The 19,488-nt window shown below is 49.0% G+C and overlaps 7 protein-coding genes across 7 annotated transcripts; 4 read left to right on the top strand and 3 right to left on the bottom strand.

Moving 5' to 3' along the window:
• The first annotated feature begins 296 nt into the window (after positions 1 to 296).
• L228DRAFT_247237 (hypothetical protein) lies at positions 297 to 536 on the top strand. The gene has a single exon (XM_018332599.1). The coding sequence runs from the start codon at positions 349 to 351 to the stop codon at positions 523 to 525; it is 177 nt and encodes a 58-aa protein (XP_018188394.1). The 5' UTR covers positions 297 to 348; the 3' UTR covers positions 526 to 536.
• Positions 537 to 766: 230 nt separating this feature from the next.
• Positions 767 to 4,455, bottom strand: L228DRAFT_247235 (hypothetical protein). Its single transcript, XM_018332598.1, has 2 exons — positions 3,782 to 4,455; positions 767 to 3,732 (listed from the first exon to the last, which is right to left on the bottom strand). Exons 1-2 carry the CDS (start codon positions 4,119 to 4,121, stop codon positions 1,055 to 1,057), a joined length of 3,018 nt encoding a protein of 1,005 aa, XP_018188393.1. The 5' UTR covers positions 4,122 to 4,455; the 3' UTR covers positions 767 to 1,054.
• A 213-nt stretch (positions 4,456 to 4,668) lies between these two features.
• Positions 4,669 to 5,645, top strand: L228DRAFT_282918 (NTF2-like protein). Its single transcript, XM_018336056.1, has 2 exons — positions 4,669 to 4,963; positions 5,085 to 5,645. Exons 1-2 carry the CDS (start codon positions 4,904 to 4,906, stop codon positions 5,517 to 5,519), a joined length of 495 nt encoding a protein of 164 aa, XP_018188392.1. The 5' UTR covers positions 4,669 to 4,903; the 3' UTR covers positions 5,520 to 5,645.
• Positions 5,646 to 6,446: 801 nt separating this feature from the next.
• Positions 6,447 to 10,174, bottom strand: L228DRAFT_137304 (NRPS-like enzyme). The gene is made up of 3 exons (XM_018329142.1): positions 9,901 to 10,174; positions 9,500 to 9,796; positions 6,447 to 9,438 (listed from the first exon to the last, which is right to left on the bottom strand). The coding sequence occupies exons 1-3, from the start codon at positions 9,940 to 9,942 to the stop codon at positions 6,529 to 6,531; spliced, it is 3,249 nt and encodes a 1,082-aa protein (XP_018188391.1). The 5' UTR covers positions 9,943 to 10,174; the 3' UTR covers positions 6,447 to 6,528.
• Positions 10,175 to 11,519: 1,345 nt separating this feature from the next.
• L228DRAFT_137464 (hypothetical protein) lies at positions 11,520 to 12,437 on the top strand. The gene is made up of 3 exons (XM_018329143.1): positions 11,520 to 11,750; positions 11,803 to 11,839; positions 11,899 to 12,437. The coding sequence occupies exons 1-3, from the start codon at positions 11,592 to 11,594 to the stop codon at positions 12,342 to 12,344; spliced, it is 642 nt and encodes a 213-aa protein (XP_018188390.1). The 5' UTR covers positions 11,520 to 11,591; the 3' UTR covers positions 12,345 to 12,437.
• Positions 12,438 to 15,269: 2,832 nt separating this feature from the next.
• On the top strand, positions 15,270 to 17,366 carry L228DRAFT_247230 (MFS general substrate transporter). The gene is made up of 4 exons (XM_018332597.1): positions 15,270 to 15,351; positions 15,435 to 15,977; positions 16,089 to 16,266; positions 16,424 to 17,366. Exons 1-4 carry the CDS (start codon positions 15,289 to 15,291, stop codon positions 16,984 to 16,986), a joined length of 1,347 nt encoding a protein of 448 aa, XP_018188389.1. The 5' UTR covers positions 15,270 to 15,288; the 3' UTR covers positions 16,987 to 17,366.
• Positions 17,367 to 17,693: 327 nt separating this feature from the next.
• Positions 17,694 to 18,809, bottom strand: L228DRAFT_253197 (purine nucleoside permease; the record flags this gene model as incomplete). The annotated part of the gene is made up of 1 exon (XM_018333735.1): positions 17,694 to 18,809. The coding sequence occupies one exon, from the start codon at positions 18,807 to 18,809 to the stop codon at positions 17,694 to 17,696; it is 1,116 nt and encodes a 371-aa protein (XP_018188388.1).
• Between the last annotated feature and the right edge of the window lie 679 nt (positions 18,810 to 19,488).

The raw sequence follows: 19,488 nt of genomic DNA, 5'->3' as shown, positions 1-19,488 counted from the left end.
TTTCTGCAATGCAAGTCGATTTCTCATGAACCATGTCTGCAAAAAAGTGGCGTAAGTTTGGCGTTATTAGCGTGCGGTTACCGGTTTCATCATATTGTTTCTATTCATTTCATTTATTTACTTTTTTCTCACTTTGTTCTTCTTTTCTTCTTTTCTTTTCTTTTCTTTTCTTTTTCTTTCTCTTTCTCCCTTTTTTCCATCCCCGCAAATATGAGATCAACTTGCCGCTTTAGCTACCTACCTTCTATTTCAGCCTTTCCAGCTTCCAACTTTCCATTTCCACTTTCAGCTTGCACCTTTATTCTTTATGATATCTCAATTTTCTCAACTTTCTTTTTTTTTCTTTAAATGACGGACAGCTGGGATCTGGCACCACATGCTCTGTTACTTCTACTTTCGACTTCTATCTTTGTTGACGTTGACATTTTCAAATTGCGTACGTCGGAGCGCGTTTTATTTTCGGTCCTAGGTTTTAGGTCTTCGGTCTTAGGTCTTGGGTCTTGGGTCTTAGGTCTTAGGTTTTAGGGGCTTAGGATCTTGTCTCGGGTTTGAGGATCTTGGGGTTTAGGGTCTTAGGATCTCTCTGAGGGTCTTCGGTTTTAGGGTTTTGGGATTTCAAGGGTTTAGGGTTTTGGGTACTTTAAGGCACACGTATATGCAGGATCAGTCTATGATAGGAATAGGGCTGTGTTATTCCAATATTCCAGTATTCAACGGTTTTCACTGTCTCGAATACGTAATACGTTATACGTTATGAAAAATACAATTTCCCTGTCTTCAATTTCGCTTCTATACTTTCGTTTCTCATGTGGGGTAAATGATTTTTGGTGTTTGGTGTGAGATTTGAGATGTGAGATGTAAGATGTAGGCCCAGTGGCAGTGGCAGTATCTGACCCCAGTGTTAGTGGCTGACAATACTTTATATGCTGGGATTCTCAGATATCTACGCTATATACAGGTTCTTGACGACAACAAAAACAACAACACCACCAGCACTACTACTTAATAAAAAATAACAAGAATAAAAACAATGACAAGAAAAATAGCGGCGATATTATTCCGCGTCGTAGAATACGTCCTCTTCTCCGTCCTCTTCTCCGTCCTCTTCTCCGTCTCCTTCTCCTTCTTCATCCTCAACCCCATCTCCAAGCCGGCTCGCATATTTCTCTGCATTGTCGTTATGTTCGGGCTCAGAAAGCCACGAACGCCACTTTGACTCTTCTTGTCTAGTTATATCTCGACTGATCTCGTCGAGCGGCCCTGCAGGCGGTGGTATTGATACTCGCCCATCTCCATCTCCATCTATATGTACACCCGCATGTGTCTCCGCGCTAGCATTACTCAGAGTCGTTTGCTGGGTCTGACTAGCAGTCAAACCGCGCACGAATGCGTGTATGGCATTAGACAAATCATGTGGATTGAGATCAGTATTCGAGAACTGAAAAATCCTATCAGGGAGAACTAGAGTGAATTGCCTTTCTTGGGTTTGAGTCGTGTCGTCATGGAGATTGCTGTGAGACGTGGTTTGAGGGTTGGATTCGTCAGGAGGAAGAGGAAGAGGAGGAGCGTATTCTGCGGGATGTGTGTCCTTTGAGATGTCGGGATGGTTGTCTTCTTGCATGGAGAGAGGCTCGGGCATGGCTTCTTGAACAGGTACTTCGGGTTCGCCCATTTCTGTTTGTTCTTGCTCGGGATTCTCTTCGACCATGCAGTTCTCGGGCTCGATAGGAGCATAATGCTCTGCTGGTTTCCCGGGTTCTTCGACTGACTCTGCATTGACAGAAAAATCTTCGTTGTCAGGCTTGCTTGGGTCAAGCGGTTCATCCCATGGTTTCCACATTCGCTCATCAGAGTACAAAACATCATGTTCAGGACACCTCCATTGCATTTTCTTGTTCTTCTTGTTCTTATTAGCCAATTTCTTACAAACCAATTCCTGGTGGCAATGGGCGCAAAAAGGACCAACCCATAGTTGATCGCCGAATTTTGCGACGTTTGAATGTACATATTCGAATCGAAATACATTCCGTTCAAGAAGTTGTGACTCGGCAGTGAAAGCCGGCGGCGGCGGAGAATGAGGAGGTGAACAAGAAAGAGGGGCCTCAAGATTGTCACGAGCTTCTTCGACTGGTAACTCTCCATTATCGACAGGAAGATGAGGCGCGCTAGGGCCGGCATCGTCACTTGGATATGCCGTCCCGTTTTCCTCAAAAGAAGGCTGCGTATTCATTTCATCCAATGCTCCCCAGGGATCTGGCCGTTGAGCAAAAAGCTCTTCGCCTGCAGGTCGGTCTGCATCGAGACGTGAATTCATTTGAGCTTCTTCGTCTTCCTTCTTCTGCTCTTCTTCAGAGCACGGCGCTGTTGGGTTTTCTTCACTGACAACACACTCCTCCGGAGGGTAGCAACAATCAGCTTCTGCGGCAGCAGAATAAACATAAGAAATTTCTTCCTTTTCAGGGTACGCTTCTGCTGGGGACTCTGCTGGAGCGCAAGAGCAGTCAATTTCTGCGACATCAGGAACACCATGGAAATTTTCTTCGTCTCGAGCTGGTGAGTCGGCGACTTGTAGCTCATCCCCAATAACATCATCTTCAAAGCAGGCAGCTTCTTCGGCCACATTGTCGTCCACTTCAGGTCGCCTTTCTGCAGCACTGGTCCAGTCTGCATAGTTCTCGCCATCATATATCTCGTCGGATGGTGGACTTTCCTCTGCATAAGTCCGCTCGCAAGGTTCTTCTACCGGGCAATCTAATGTTTGCTGTGAATGCCGCTCATCTAGTTCTGGGACCACATCTTCGAGGTGGGCCTCTTCAAGGTCTTCCTTGGCAGGCTCCGTATCCTCCACAGTGGGCTCAGCATCTTCAGAAGGCTCCGGGTAGGAGACACCTTCCTCCGTCTCCGCAACGACATCAGGTGTGTCTGACCAGTTTAGTTGCGCTTCTTCGGAGCTGATCTGTGTCTCGTCACTCTCCATGCGTTGCACAGCTTCATCATCGCGATTGCACTCGTCATTCTCTGCAGGATCTTCAACAGACGGATCCCTCCGCTCTAGCTGCTCGAGCTCATCCATGTTGACTTCCCTCAATGCATTCTCTAAAGCTGAACCAAGGCAATCTCTTGTCCTTGCATCCTCATTTACCATGTGCTCGATTGCTTCTTGTTCCAGACAATCCAACTCCTTTCGACGTCTGTCGAGTTCTTGAAGTTTATCAGATAATTGGTTTTCGAGGAACTCTTTGCCGCGACGCAATTCGTCAATACTCTCCTCCAGCTTCTCGTATACTTTCTGGGTTGCATCTGCAGCACCATCTTCACGAAGAGCCTTCGCAAATTTGACGGCATTTTGAACCATTTCTTTAACCGTCACTGCCATGACACGCTCACGGTGTACGGCACGGTTTCGCAATTCGACCACGCCCATCATGGCTTGAGCATCTGGAAAGCTCAAGGGCTCTTGACCGGGGATTTCGATTGTACGGTTTTTCCGTTTGGCAAAGAGCTTGGCACAGACATCGAGCTCAATTGATTCTGGGCAGTCCCAAGCCTTTTTCTCCATCCAATCGGGCAGATATTTGCTGCCAAAACTATAGCAGCACTCTTCCAAGTTCGCTTGAGCGGATGTCAGAATGCGATGCTGAATTCTGAATGGAAGATACATAGGGAACAAAGACGGCACAGGCATGGTCGCGGGACTTAGGGTCGTTGAAGTTGGGGAGAGGATAGTATTTTCTATTTAGTCATTATATGTCAATACAATTTTTAATTATGCAAAACTTACGCTCCTCTGGCTCTCCAAGAACCTCGTACTCGGACTCAGCGGCCTCCAGCTCCGAATTTTGACATTCAATCTCACGCCCTTTTGGTGTGGTAAACAGGCGGGGAAATTTCTCTTCTGCTTTATTTTGAGATTCAAATATTTCTTCAGAAAGGAGCTCTTCCAATATGAGCACGGTTTTTCCCCATCCAAGGGTCATGATTGCATGATTGCCGTCTTGTTGCCTGAGGATATCTCTGATTTTCTTTTTCGTTCGAACCTTTGCATTTTGGTATCTAAAGGCACCTTTGCAGTGTTGATACACGAGCTCCTTTTCGGCAGTAGAGCACTCTGAAGGCTGCATTGTTTCAATGTAAATGTATGTCTAATATTGGCCAGAGAACCACCACAACAACAGCGGTGAATTCGGAGCGCCTCCGAGAATTATAAGTTCTCGTCGGGAGAGACTTATCAGGCAGAAGCCTCTCTACCAGAACGAACGCGAACACAGCCTTGTTGATATGTATCAGGTGAAATGCTTCGGTGCGGCGAAGCATTGCAGGCATCCTGTATGCAGGTATCCTCCAATGACGGTTGTCCACATCAGAGAAGCCAAGGGTCCTTGCTACAGCATGCATTGTGCCGCCTGAGCCTTGTTCCCTCAGTTCTTCCATTCCGGCGGCAAAGCCAGCACAGCATGCTATTCGTGACCTGTAAACGCTGCTTCATACTGTACCGTAGTAGTGCGAGAGTCCAAACCAATGTTAAGCCACCCCATAGAATACCCTGGGAACCAAATACGCTAAGAACAACGTAAAACACCACCGGAGAATTTCCCTCCACGAGGTGCTTGACGAACTTCAAATTAGACGTGGTCAATACTAAATAATTTTCCAAAAATATTGAAATGTCAAAGAGGACTAGACGTCGGAAATGATGACGATTCGCAACGTCACCTGCCATTCAGGTATACTGTATACTGTATACGCTAGCTACCCCGCAGGGTCCTGGGACATCGTGGCTATCCAAGCTTAAAATTTAGTGCCAAAATACTCTATAATTATTAATTGAAGAAAGTTTCATTTCATTGACTTGCGAAAACTATACTGCTGGAGCATTTGCTTCTTTCAAGACCATAAATCTATCATGGCAGGACAAAAGCATCCACCCAGCAAACTGACCACATCTCAGACCGACGAGGAGAAGGTAAATTATAGCCCTCCGCTTTCTCCTTTTTATAGTCCAATTTTTTTCACAAAATTGATTTTCCCGTTCATTACCCTTCATTAGATGAGTTCGGACTCTCATAATATTGACCATTCGGCAGGAAAATATCGCCGTTGTCAAAGAATACATGCGCATATCCTACTCGCCGACCGAGAACCACGGACGCGAATCCGTCCAGCATCTCTGTACCCCGGACAGCGTCTTCATTGCGCCGACTACTTTCCCCGAGTCCCACACACCTCTGGACTATGCTGATTCGCATGCCAAGGTCATGTCGGCCATTGCAGACCTGCACATTGTCTCGTTCGACGTCGTCTTCGCAAAGGGCCCGCACGTCCTCCTGCGCTACTCGGCAGAGGGCTCGCACTGCGGGAAGCCCCACAACGGGATCGAGCCGACGGGCCGCAAGGCGCATTGGACCGCCGCGGCCATCTTCGAGGTCCGCGACGGCAAGGTCTATAGCTTTACAAAGGAGTGGGATAAGCTGCATATGTGGAAACAGCTGGGCTGGATGAGCGGTGATGAATACGTATGATTAATTATATATACCAGGACGTGGGAGTTTGGATGAGCTGGGAGTAACGACTGTACGAATCGCGATATTTTATTGATTGATGATATATTTATTTACTGGTATGAACAGGCTAAATCTTATGATGGGATCAATTGGCACTGTATTTAGTGACTGCGAAAATTAAATATATGACGAGGTTACAATACTTTATAAATTGTGGGAATTTTTCCACAAATATTTGCAGATGAATATATTATATTCTCATCACCAAAAGCTTTGTTTACGCGCTACGTAGAGGTCCAAAACGAGTACGTTCTGTGGAGAACTTCTCAATTATCAAATGCTAATTGAACATGTCCGGCCCGTGGTGGTATTACCGCCAACAAAAAAAAAGGCCAAAAAAAAGGGGGCCAACTTAATAACGCTCTGTTATGCCCTAGGCCGAGGGCCGTCATTGAAGAAGATCCTGAACTGAAAGCCACGGAAAGCCCGCCCACTATATCATAACCATAGCGTAGCTAACCGTTAACCCCAAGCTTTACCCGAAATCCGAGACCTCGCCAAGCACGCCAAGAAGCAAGCATTGAAAACCCGGCCGGCCACGCCGTGCCAAGCCATGTAGACGTTCAACGAAAATGGCCAACGAAATCCGAATTAGGCAATTTGAGAAACGTCGTCAAACGTCTACCACGAACTGGTTTCGAACTAGTTTTTGCCCTTGCGGAGTATTCTCTCTGTTGGCGGTTTGTCCAGCCGAGTCGATAGAATGAAACGACCGTGTGTGCGATTAATTTTAACCCGGGTCATGGTATACGCAAATGCGAAACTGAACCTTACAACTTCATTAATTATGACTACTTTATTCATGAAGACCGAAAAACGATATAATAAATGTCCCTAAAGTCTAAATAAAAGTCAAAAAAAGACGCAAATGATGATACGTCCAAATAACGATGCCAGAAAGAAGGGTTCGGAAACGCTGAATGACCCCGAAATGCAATATCACGATGTTCAGTAGAGAACTGGCGGTTTAAAAACTCCATTGGCGCATCCAAGTCTCCATCCATTGGGCATTGACTGGCTCTAGATCGGCAAGGACATTACTGTGAAGAGTGGTTTTGGATGTAGCAAGAGATGGTTCCGTCCGGCCAGCAGAAGGAACTAGAGATTCGTAAAAGTCAATGAGCTTCACTCCGGGATTGGCATTGATGTCTGGAGTGCCGCCGCTGCTGTCACGTAGGGCAGCAAGCCATTGCTCCAAGGAGACGACGTCAAGGGCTGATCCAAGGTGCTTCTGCACAGACGGGAGCAGGGACGTCCAAGAAGTCTTTGAAGGGTTGACCGTGTGGTATACTCGGGCACCGTTTGAGTGTTGAGCGGTATGGTGCCCATGGCCGTTCGCGCCGTTTGTTCCATTAGTGCCATTGAGACCGTTCACTTCATTGGGATGGCTCCGATCACCTTTGAGCAATTGTAATAGCACCTTTGCCAGAATGTCGACGGGAATCCAGTCAATCTTATCCAAAGATCCAAGCGACAATGGAAGTTTCCCGAGATATTTGGAGCTTGCAACAATGCTCGGGAACCACTCTTGCTTATTCCACATGCCTTGCTTGGTGGTAGGACCGGCGATTTGGCCAACTCGGCATATGGAGGCGGGAATGTCAGCTATCCGACTGGCTTCATCAAGCAGCCTCTCAGCGACGTATTTGGACTCTGCGTAGCCCATTGCCTGAGGCATGTCCCAGTCCTCGAGAATAGTTTCTGGCACTTCACCAGAATGCTTATCGCCCCAGTTCATGGCAGTGCCGATCGATGAGACAAAAAAGATGGATGCACGTTTGGCTGAACGAGAGGAGAAGTCAATCAATTGGCGCACGCCTCGAATGTGGACACCTGCGAATGATTCAATAGCCAGATTGAAGTCGACTTCCCAGGCATTGTGGAGGATATGAGTGGCCTCTTGGAGAAGCTCGAGGTATGTGTTGGGAGAAAGCCCAAAGTATTCCTTTGAAAAGTTGCATTGCAGGAATTCTACATCCGAGTCGGACCAGCCACAAAGGCCACGGGCTTTGTGTATTTTCTTCTGCCGTTCCTCCGCATCAGCCCTGCGATTGAGACAGTACACCTTCGTTACCTGGGGATCGGCCAAGAGGCCGTCCAGCAAGTATGAACCCAGAGACCCGGTAGAACCTGTCAGTACGACGGTCAACTTGTCGGAAGATTGACTTTGGGCAAACGGCCGTGCTGTGATAGGAAGATCAGTGCCGTACTGCTCCAGATAGCTCTTCATCTTCTCTAATCTGTCTTCCGGCTTAGTCGTTGCCCCTCTGTTCACATTGTTGGCGGAAGACAACAAGGCTGAAGCAAGCTTCTTAATTGTGGGATTTGCATATATTGTTTTGGGGGCAATGGCATTCGACTTGTCCAGTCTTCCTAGAGCGTTATTGACCTGGCGAGATATGGCGATGACATGTAATGAGTCGACGCCAAGGGAAAAGAATTCGGCGTCATCGCTCGGGATCTCCAGCCGGGATATCTCTGTAATGAGTTGGCGCAGGGAAGCTTGCAAAGAGGCAAGATCATTGGTGTCCAAGACGAGGTCCCTTTCTCCAGAGCCAGTCTCAAATGCGGAATACAATTCGTCAAACTCTTGCTTGTAAAGATCAACGGTCAGTTTTCGCTGAATCGTCCCTTTGCCGGCTCGCAGCATGGGCTTTTCAGCGCTCGTAAAAATGATCAGCTCCTTGGCGAGTCTTCCGTGAGCAACGCATTCACGATTGGCTCGCTCGATTGTAGGCCACAGTCGCTCGACGAAATCTCTCCTTTGAGTCTCTGTTTCCAAGTCATCTCTCGGCTCAATCAGCAAAGCTGATTGGAACTGTCCTTGGCCGACTACAAGGGCGCCCTTGACCTCGGGATGACTGCTGATGACACCTTCCATGGTGACAGGGTTCAGTTTTTCGCCATTGACAAAAACAATGATATCGTCCGCCCTTCCTCGGTATAGCCACAGGCGAGGATCCGTTGGGTGACGTGAATATAGATCCTTCATAGGATATTCTTTGAGATGAGGATAAGTAGAGAATACTCCTTGGAAGAGGTCCAACTTCTGATCCTGGACAACCACTGCCTCGTACAAATCTCCAGCAAAATGTCGGAACTCGAAGCCAAGGTAAGGACTAAACCTGAAATATTGCCAATCATCATTTTCGACAAGTTCTGTAGCTAGTGGGCTGGTCTCCGTTGCGCCGATCATGTTGATTGGTCTTGTCACCGTCCTAACAGCTTCTCCGACTTCTTTTGGCAAAGGACCTCCGCCAAACGAGACATACTTGAGGCGATTCATATTCTGCAGAAACTCCGGTACCTTGACAAGATCTGCAAGTACAGATGAAGGCAAAACGCTTCCTTCTGCGCCACTGAAGGTGTGGACAGCATCTGCTACCTCAGCGGTGAGTGGAGCTGCTGGTGCCATTACGATTGTCATTTCAAGGTAGACAGTCATTGGAAGTATCATGCATATTCCAGCCGAATGAAATGGAGGAAACGGTACAAAAATCTTCGTGTTCTTGAGCTGGTCAAAAATAGTCGGTGGCGCCCCTAAAGAAGAAATTTTCTGATAAGCGTCAATCACGGCAATGGTTCCATTTGTCATGACGACTGTCTTGGGAAAACCGGTTGATCCAGACGTATGCAGAGCAATAAAGGGCTCATATCGTGCTTCTTCGTAAGTTTTGTTGTAGGGATAAGTTGGTACATCTTCGCCATCTAGCCATTCTTCGAGTTCGGGAACTACAAGCGTCGGGGTTGGTCTCTTTGCAAGAATGCTTTTCACAACGGGGGGTGCGGCGGCCGGAAATAAGAAAGACTTGACATTATTCTCTGCAAAAAGAGCTTCGTGACCTTCTATGCTATTCCGGGGTGAGGTAAAGAAGGCCTATGAAAGTGTTAATTGCAAGTGCATCTCGAGATGAACATTGGTATTGGAGCAAACCTGCCTTGTAGCCTGTCTTGATCGTAGCTACAGTAAGGATGATATATCGGAGATCAGTGGGACCGATATATGCCAATGTCTCAAAACCATCACTCCTCCCAAGCTTTTCCTCTAGCCACCATGCACAGCGATTGATGGCATTGGCCAGTTCACGGTAACTGACATCACGGAATCCCAAGCTCACATCTGTGCTTCGTGGAATGGAGGCATACGGTTTTGCGTATCCCATACGAGCCCGCTCATCAATGATTGTAGGCACCAGCCTTCTACCATAATCGAGATCGGACCCCATTATCTCAGGCTCATTCAGTCAAAGCTCAAAGAAATATTGCAAGCAATGGATTTCTATCAGAAGCAGCGACAGCGAAAGACCGCGAGAACATTCTACTGACGCCGCCTGAATGCTTTTGAACCCTTGGAAAGGGCACCAGGGTTTGAGTGTGCCATCTGTATATCAGCAATGCGGGGTGGTCATTTACCACCAGCAGCTCCGCTACAACCCAGACCAACGCCGCAAGAAGACAGCACAGTAATCCTCAGTGGTTCGTTACCTAAGGGCAAATTAACACTTCGGCTTTGAGATCGGTAGATGGATCATGAAAAGTGCGCCGAGAGCTATTATGGAGGGAGGGTGCCCCAAAGGCCATTGTTCAGCACACGTTTTTGTGGGAAGGGTAGAGCGACAAGGATCCACTGCATGTTTGACGGCAAATACAAAAGAAGGTGGGCGAGGGGATCCAACCGGCATTCGACAGCCCTCCTGCCTTTCGCAGAAGGCGTCGCCGTGTAAGGGAACAGAACCCATGGGTCCAGACAGCTTTCAGCTTGCCTGGCTCGACCAGGGTCCTAGAAGAGTCCTTTGCCCGCACACACGCAGCTGAGCGGGGCACAACCTGCAACTGATATCGAGCATGAACAGCAGCGACAATAATCAAGAAGACAATTGCGGACCAACGGCACTGGTTCCGCACGCGTGCCAGAAAGATCAGCCCACGAGTGGGTCCAAGATCGAAGAATTTGCAGAATTTGATCGGGAGCGCTTTAGACTCCTGAAATGGCGATACAAGGGCTTTCTCAGGAGCCAGGTCGATCGAAGAACGATGAGCGATGAGATCCGTCAGAGGGGTGGCGCGTCAATCTACAATGTTACAATGAACCACGGATCCCGGCAGCGGGCGCGAATGAACAATGAAGAAAATGGTTGGTTGAAGAATCTGATGGCGTGGTCGTTCAATAGGAAGCGGGAATCGAGGAAAGGGGGCCATACGATGAGTGCCCGCTCGAGCGGCATGTTGGGTTCTCCGGGTGGACCGGGCACAGGGCTCCCCTTCACTCGCTCCACCTAGCTTCTTCCTCGTGCCGACGGTGCTGAACCACGGATCGACTGGACAGCTATCCCCGTCCACTATACCCCTTAGTCTTCCCGCCGCGCCAGAAAACTTGCAGGGTGAGAAACCACCTCCTATAGCCGAGCGATCAGGGATCTCGTCACTAAGTCACAATAGGAACATGCAGTACTCTGGATACCAACCCATCAACCAAGTTGGCTCGTTTCCGCTCGTGATGGCTTGCAGAATAGGCGAAGGAATTGCGAAGCTGTCCACAGAGCTGACGTGAATTCCACATGTAATGGCCAAACCCTAGTCAGGAGATTTTCAATCAACAACCCTGGGCCGCATGGCAAGAAAAACTTCTATGGGTCTGGCTGGCAATCTCCTCCAGCCAGGGTGCAAGGCTCAACAGCCTTGGAGAGGATCAAACGGCCCACAGCTCAACCGTTCGCCGCAATGTTCAGATGTCGTGGTTCTGGACAGCCCGCCCATGGCCATTGAAACCAATTGCCCTACCGGAAATGACTACGTTACCTCACAAATGCTCCAATCATGTCTTCCTAGAACACGAACGGCCACACCTTTCCGGCTGGTGCATGTTTCCAAACTCATGGGATACATGGATCAAGGGGGATATATCGCTTCCTAAAGAAAGGAAGATCCCTCCGTTACTTATGATTTACTGAAATGCAATCAATTCCCTCTTGCTCTGTAGCAGTCGTCGTTTCGCTCGTTTCATGACGTTTGATTTTCTTTGCCCTCAGAATGAGTGTCGATTTGGATGCCAATAAGGGTCCGACCGTTGTCGGTGTCAACGCCTTCCTGGCAATCTTGTCTTGCTCTTCTGTTGCGCTGCGTTTCTTGTCGAGGCATTTGGCAGGAACGCCTTATTGGTTTGATGATTGGATGATATTGGTGGCTCTGGTATGCAACGCATTATAATCTACTTTAAGCATCTCTGACAGAGTGATTACAGCCTTTCGTCCTTGGAGTAAACATTTGCAATTTCATAGGTAGGGTGCTAATAAATTGGATGACGATCAACTGGAAGCTTGACTGACTTACTGTTCAGCTGTTCATTATGGATTTGGACGCCATGAAGCTGCGCTCCCCGCCAATGCAACTTCTGTCTACCTTCACAATCTTTACTTTGACGAAATGATTTACAACACTGGTCTGTCGACCGTTAAGTTTTCTATCCTGATTTTCTACTCTCGAATCTTCCCCACAAGGCGAATGCGAATAGCTCTTTGGTGTGTTGGAGGTATCGTACTCGGCTGGCTAATTGCCATGAACTTCGCCGTCATCTTCCAGTGTATTCCGATTCATAAAGCTTGGAATTTCGCAGTACCAGGAAGATGCATCAACGTGGACGCATGGTTTATTGGTCAGGCTGTGCCCAATATTGCAACAGATATTGCAATCTTAGCTATGCCATTACCCGTTATTTGGACTTTACAGATTCCACTGTCGCAGAAGATGGCAGTATGCGCCATCTTTTTGCTTGGTAGCTTGTAAGTGTTGATGGGTTTCTCAGTGTAAGCCACCGCTAAGAAGTGTCCAGCGTGGTCGTTGTGAGCGTAATTCGCTTGGTGACGGTCATTGAAATTGTCCATGGCGATATTCCATGTAAGTTTTCCAATGGGATCGATTTTGCCTGGGCGCTTTTTTTTACGAAGGAACTTTCCTGACTTGATCCAGATAATTATGTGCCAGCTGGTCTTTGGTCAGCTGTCGAACCTAGCATTGCATTGACTTGTGCATGTCTCCCTACAATGCGCTTTCTATTCAAAGAAGCCATCCACCGAATATTCCCATCTATGAATCAATCACGGACGGCCTCTAATGCTGTGACGTCCTCGGCCTCTATTTGGCAGCGCAAGACCAACAATACGAACCATACGGTCAATGGAGACGCAAGCAGCTTTACAAGGCTCACAGAGGAACCAAACAAGTCTGACAATTATACTGTCGATGCATATGCGTTGAGCAAAAGAGACAGGTCTGAAGACAAGGACATGTGGGGGGAGAGCGGACTACCAATGGGCACAATTCAAGTGCGAAATGAAGTGCAACTCAATTACGAGTGACAATGCTCTCTTAGAATTTTTTAATTTGTTTTTCTCTTACATTCGTATACACCTTCATCAACTTACGCTCCGGAGCGTAACATCTTCGGCCAATTCAATTAGAGCCTCTTATCTTTTTACCCCTTTATCTTTCATCCTTAGACCACCTTTTTGAAGAACTGCTCCACCAGTTGCAGCAAGGTTGACAAGCCAAAAAAAAAGAGCCACTGCTGGAAATTTTACCTGTTTTCAAAATTGCTGGGATCGGCTTTGCGGCTGTGCCGCATGAGTGCCTCACCAGATTTTCAAGACACGTGCCTGATCTTCCATACCTGGTATCCGGTATTTCCAATCCTGGTCTGCTCGAGAGGTACTCGGCTCATAGGCACAACCTGTTCAGAAACGAGAAAAGGGCATGTGACTGCACCCGAGCACCAGGTTTAACACCATGCATTGTCAACGGTCGTTCCTCGAGAGGTAATCAATTGGACGTATTCGAAACGGCCTTCCCTTTCGAGTTGAGAAAAAGAAACATTTGCCCCTTGAAATCTGGACCTGGGTCGTGAAAATCATCCGATTACAAAATTAAAGAGTGTTCTCTGGGCACCTCAAGATGGACGGAATGAATAATATTCCCGCTATAGTCCTTCTCACTATCTTTTAGTTTACAGCGCCCGAAAAGCGATCATTGGTCACGACAGAAGCGAAATAAGCCGCCGGACAGCGAATAATGTCCGGGATTAGTGCGGCTGGTTCGGTTAGGCGGTTAACAAATTAAGCGTTCCGACCAGGGTCATTCGGAAGAGGCGCGTCGGCCCTTTCGGAGTGTTTTCCAGTGCTCTTTTGCTTTTGGTTGCTCGTGGATCCACTCTGGTCCGTTCCTCTTGGTCTATTCGTCTCTTCTTGGTGGCGTCAATTGGATGATATACGACTCTACACAGTATTGGCCGTCTTGGCTCTAGGTGGGGTTTTGATTGCGCGAGTGGACAGGGCAGCGCAAGGCCCCCGTCGTGGTCCCCACTCCGTTGGTGGATTTTGGTTTGATATTGGACCGAATCACTACTAAACGATGCTTTCTAAACATCCCGACATACATCATTCCATGTACCGAACAGGCATCTGCAGCCATCCCTACACGCCACAGTTGCATCGCTTCCTGCTGAGGCATCATGGGTCTGCGACACAAGAAAGAGCACTAGAAACCATTTCAGAAATTATTCATCGTATCAACTCCCCGGCGCTGTCGCAAAGCATCCAATGGCGCTCTCTCCCCCACCCTGTTCGACAGTACTTTTCGATCGAGAGCATGGGGCCCGCCCCAAGTCTCGGAAGAAAATCCCAATCGAGTAACTTAGCAAAGTTTTCTGGTGCGCAATCAACCAGACAGAATCCAAAACTACTCCAGCGGGGGACAAGTGACAGAGAGAAATCGTACCCTTGAGGGTGTTACTTCTTCTCAACCGAGACTTGAATCGGGACCTGAGTTCTGGACAGGCATCGATGCAGGGAGTTTCGGCCGCAAACCCACCTCGTTTGCACTTCTATAGCACAGGGGGGAAGTTTTGGTCCCACACGTCGTGGTGGCTGCATCTCAAACGCAACCTTCAATGAGAGGAGCAAGAAGAGGGTTCATGATTGTCCATCATGTCATGATTGGACCCATCAAATTGCTTCTCGAGCCTATCTTCCCTCGCGTGGTCCCACTTTGACATGAACTGCCACACGTTGCGAATCCCTGACTTTCTCATGACAGACCCATTGTATGGCGCACTTTACACTGCTTTCCGATTCTCTGGGTCAAGGGATTTCGCGACGCCAGTGGGAATGGTATGGAGGGGGGAAAAGGGTTTGAGCAAGCGAGGTTTCTGGACCTTGGTGCTGGACGGTTTATACATTGAAGCATCGCTCGTATCTTTTCCCATTTCTCTCCTGCAAGCATCTTTTCCCAATTCTCTTTCCTCTTGAGCGTCCTTTTCCATCCAATTGCGTGGGGAGCAAGGTGGAACGTCTTTGGCGTTTGACAATAGTTACTCAGTCCGGACGTTAATTGTTCTATTTATTTTGGATCAGATTAGTTGTCCATCTCCAGGCGGGGAATAAACACCATGTCAAACGTGGAGGAAAAGAACACGGATGTTGTCAGCGTCAATGACTCTCCAACGGCGTCTGTCCAGGCCGGAAAGAGGAATAATGCAGGACTCCTGCTTGTTCCTCAGCCTACTGATGACCCAAGAGACCCTTTGGTATGTCGCTGCCATTGAGAGGAGATGATTTTCAACAACTTGGTATGCTAACCTTTGTGCTACCAGAACTGGCCATTCTCGAAGAAATGTACCATCTTTGTTGTGCTCTGTCTCTCAGCCTTTGCCGGCCTGGTGTCGTCGACGGCTCACATGAGCTCTCTTGTGGTCCAGGCTGAAGTCTACCACAAGACTACTACACAGATGTCTTACTCGGTGAGCCTTTTCTCTATATATTCCGAGAATACCAATCTGTTTGCCTCTCTCTCTTTCTCAGTCCTGACAAGAGAACTTGTTAGGTCTCTTCAGCATTAGCTGGTCTAATTGCCGGACCGCTCATTTTCGTGCCATTGGCACAAGTGATTGGCACCAGCTCGTGCATCTTCTGGAGTCTGCTGGGTTCCTTTGCCTGCTGTATCTGGTCAGCTACTTGCACTGGCCAGGGCGACTACATGTCTTTTACCATTTCTCGATTGATTGGCGGTCTCTTTGCTTCCATCCCGCAGTGCTTGGGCAATGGCGCCATTGTCAACCTATTTTTCCTGCACCAGCGTGGCAAGGCTTTTGCCATTTTCTCCACCTGCTTTACTCTCGGAACGGTAGCTGGACCTACCTTTTCCGGCTTCATCATTTCTCATCAGTCTTTTGCCGTTGAATACTGGTGGATTGTGGCTCTTCTTGGCATCTGCGCCGTCTTGGTCTTCTTCTTCCTCGAAGAAACTGGCTTCAACCGCGATCGCACCGCCGCTTATCCTCACGTCCCTGAAAGCTTTATCCCCAAGAAAATTGCCACTTTCTTTCCCGGTACCCAGGTCGTGCCTCATATTACCGGCCAGCAGTTGGTGCGTATTCCCTATTCTCCGGCTCATCAGATCTCATCTGCCTTTTTTTTTTCTCTTGACAAAATTGTCAAAGTTATAATTTACTGACCATACATGCGTCGCCCTTGACAGACCAGATTCATCGTCGCTCCTTACCTCATCGGCTTTTCTCCTGCCGGTATTTGCGTCGGCATCTTCGGAATGACTCTCTTCGGTTTCTTTATCCTGATCAACTCCCAATTGGCTATTTTCCTACAACCTCCCGTCATTGCCGGTGGTTACGGCTTTACTCCCCAGCGTAACGCCGCATGTATGTTTCCTCCCTCCTCTTCTCTCCCTCCAACTTTCCCTCTCACCCTTCTCCCGCCTTCCCTATCTTCCCTCCCTCGCTCCCTCATTCTCTCTATCCTTCCTACTCCCATGTCTTTCTCATATCACTAACCCTCCCCGTTCTTCTCAATCTACAGTCCTCTTCTGCATCTGGTTCGGCATTCTCTGCGCGCAAGCATCCGCCCACTTCCTCAACGACCGGCTGCCCATGTGGTTCTGCAAACGCCGCGGCGGCGTCTGGAAGCCCGAATACCGTCTCCAAACCCTCTGGCTGACCGGCGTCATCCTCATGCCCGTCGGCCTCGGCATCTTCGGCGCCTGCCTGCAGTACCACGAGCACTACATGGTCCTCGCCCTCGCGTCATTCCTCATCGCCTACGCCGCCTGCTCCTCCGTCGCCGTCCCCATCAATTACCTCGTCGAGTCCTTTGCGGGCAACCCGCAGGAAGTCGGCACCGTCATGAACGGCTACCGTCTCGCCCTCGGCCTCGCGATCAACTTCTTCACCGAGCCCTGGGAGAAGAGCGTCGGCATTGGCTGGGTCTTTGGCATGGCTGCCTTTTTCTCCCTCGGAAGCTTCCTCCTCGTCATCCTCCTCATGTGGAAGGGCCATGTCATTCGCCAGTGGAGCTATGGCGGCATTGGCAAGACTGATGACGGCGCGAAAGTCGTGGATGCCAAGACTGCGGGTGATGCTTAGATTTGTGGGTCGTTTACTGTCTCAGCTGTTGCATCTTCTTTATGTCGTCCCGCCTTTACATCGTCTTCCTCTTCGTCTTCGTCTTCTGCCTGTCGGTCGTTGTGCCATCTCTGTGCAACCTATTCTATCGTAGCAGGGGAAGGGGAAAGGGAAGGGGAAAAAAAGTAACAAAACAAAAAGAAGCGTGATACCCACCGATATACCACACCTATTTTACTTTATTTTTTTTCAAGATATAGGTATCCGTATATACACATGTTATTCTTCAGTTTTTCGGTTTTTTTATATTAGATTATGGGTGGCCATCTCTCTTACTCTTGTTATTTATGTAAGCAATTACCTTATAGAATACAGTCGTTATTACATACTTTCTCTGCGCAATTGGCATTGATTGTGTATGATACATTGGTTAAAGAGAATAAATGGTGCAATGGTCAACTATACTTTTATTCCATATGCAGGAATTCCTCAATGCAGAGATGATAATAGATGCCAGGTACATAGACTCTTGGATACCGAGACATCTAAAACCCGAATCGAATCCCAAATACCAAGACATCAAACATAAAGCTAAATATCAAGACATGAAACCTGAAAGCTAAAAACTAAAGCAAATATCAAGACATAAAACCTAAAAGCTAACCCAAAATACCAAGACCTAAAATATAAAACATAAAACATAAAACCTGAAGCTGAAGCTAAGCTAACTAGCAATGACCGGGGCCAAAATCTGGGGTACCGCCCAAATAGCCACAAACATCGCCGACATAATTCTGGGTCTTGACGCCATGCTTATAGGTCGAGTGCCAGTTGGCAACGAGGTCATTAATGAACGTGCTGCCCACGGCGAAGAGATTCTGGAGACAAATCTCGAAGCCATTCTGCGCGACTTCCATGAGATTCTGATAGGCCGAGAGGCCGGGCGGGGGGCGGTCGAAGTCCGAGTTTCCCTTTGCGATGACGATGCGGGAGAAGTCGAGCTTGCCGAGCATGGCGCCGCGGAGGAGGCCGGCCATGGTGCCGGTGTCGTCTTCGTTGGTGTTGCAGTACTTGGCGGTGCCGTTGGAGATGAGGTCGACGTAGTACTCGACGTTGCGGGCGTAGACTTCGCCGCTCCAGTAGACCTCTGCGGAGGCGACGTCGCACTTGTCGACGGTGGGGGCGGCGCGGGCAGGGGCGTAGGTGTATTTGCTGCGGTAGGCCTGGGCGGTCGGGTTGTCGGCGAAGGAAATGTTCTTTTCGGCGACGAGGGAGGCGACTTTGTCGCGCAGGGCGCCGTTGAGGCCGTACACTTCGGTGCCGGCGAGCGAGGGGTACTGGTTCGGAGAGGTGACGAAGGAAGGGAAGAAGTACAGGTCGGAGAAGTTGGCGGGCAGGTCGGAGCCGGCAAAGGCCATGCCCATCTCGACCTGCACGACGTAGCGGGCCAGCGCGACGCCGCCGATGGTCGAGTACCGCGGGTTGACGCCGCCGATGCCCGCGATGAGGAAGTACGTCTCGGTGAGGTTGAACATGGGCGAGGACCACAGCAGGGTCATCGCGATGCCGTTGCCGATCTCGGCTTGGCCCATGGTCATGACGCAGATCTCGTCGCTGGCGGTGCAGCTCACGTTCTGGTAGGTAGGGATGAAGCCCGGCATGGGGTAGTCGTTGGTCAGGTTGTAGGGGTACCAGATCTCGCGCTCGGGAGTGAAGCCCGTGATGATCATCACTTTGGGAGAGATGGGCTCCGACGCAGGGTGGTGCGCGGCGAGCGTGGCGCGGGTGAACAAGGACAGTGCCAGAGACGCAAGCGCCCCGACGAGGAGAGTTGGGCGGACCATTGTGAGGTTTCAACCCGGGAAGGAAAGAGCTGAGAGCAAGCTTGGTGAAGGTTCAGTAAAGACTGGTCTGAGTCTTGAAGAACCTTTAGCCGGTTGGCTCTGCAGCAGTGTTGGCCTGGCGGTGAAAATTGGCATGTTGTCGAGGCGGCGGTTGGCTTTTTATTTACCGTCACTGTTGGTCCCACAGATATGGAAGAAAAGAAAGATGGACTGTCCATATCGCCAAACTGAAGTCGGTTGTGAGCTGATAGGGCATTTCCGATGGAAAGCGCAGTGGTGGGGAAGGTAAATTGTCGTTTCCATGAGTTTATACAGTATCATCAGGTACGAGAGTAAGTTGTCATGACCACTCTTTGCCCTCCTAGGTCGAACCTGTCCGGTGAGCTCCGAACGCTAATTTGGCTCTAGAAGGTTGCTCAGTGATAAGGAAAGAAGCCATTGGGTGGAATCTGCATGAAATGTCATTGAGTCTGCTGGCGTTCCTGTCGATCCGCGAAGTCAACGGCAACGGACGCAATGGATTCAGGAACGTCTGTGGGACAGAGCCAATCAAATGGCGGGGATAAGTATAGATGATCTCAGTAGAGCGGCTAGAGCACATGGCAACCCGGTCTGCCGGTTGCTCTCCATTTTCTCACAATTTTCGCAGCGGGAAGATATTCGGAAAGAATACATCTTC

The sequence above is a fragment of the Xylona heveae genome (assembly GCF_001619985.1).
Source record: "Xylona heveae TC161 unplaced genomic scaffold L228scaffold_5, whole genome shotgun sequence".
Classification (NCBI taxonomy): domain Eukaryota; kingdom Fungi; phylum Ascomycota; class Xylonomycetes; order Xylonales; family Xylonaceae; genus Xylona; species Xylona heveae.
Note: the sequence above shows the minus strand (reverse complement) of the source record. Positions and strands in the feature narration are given on the sequence as shown.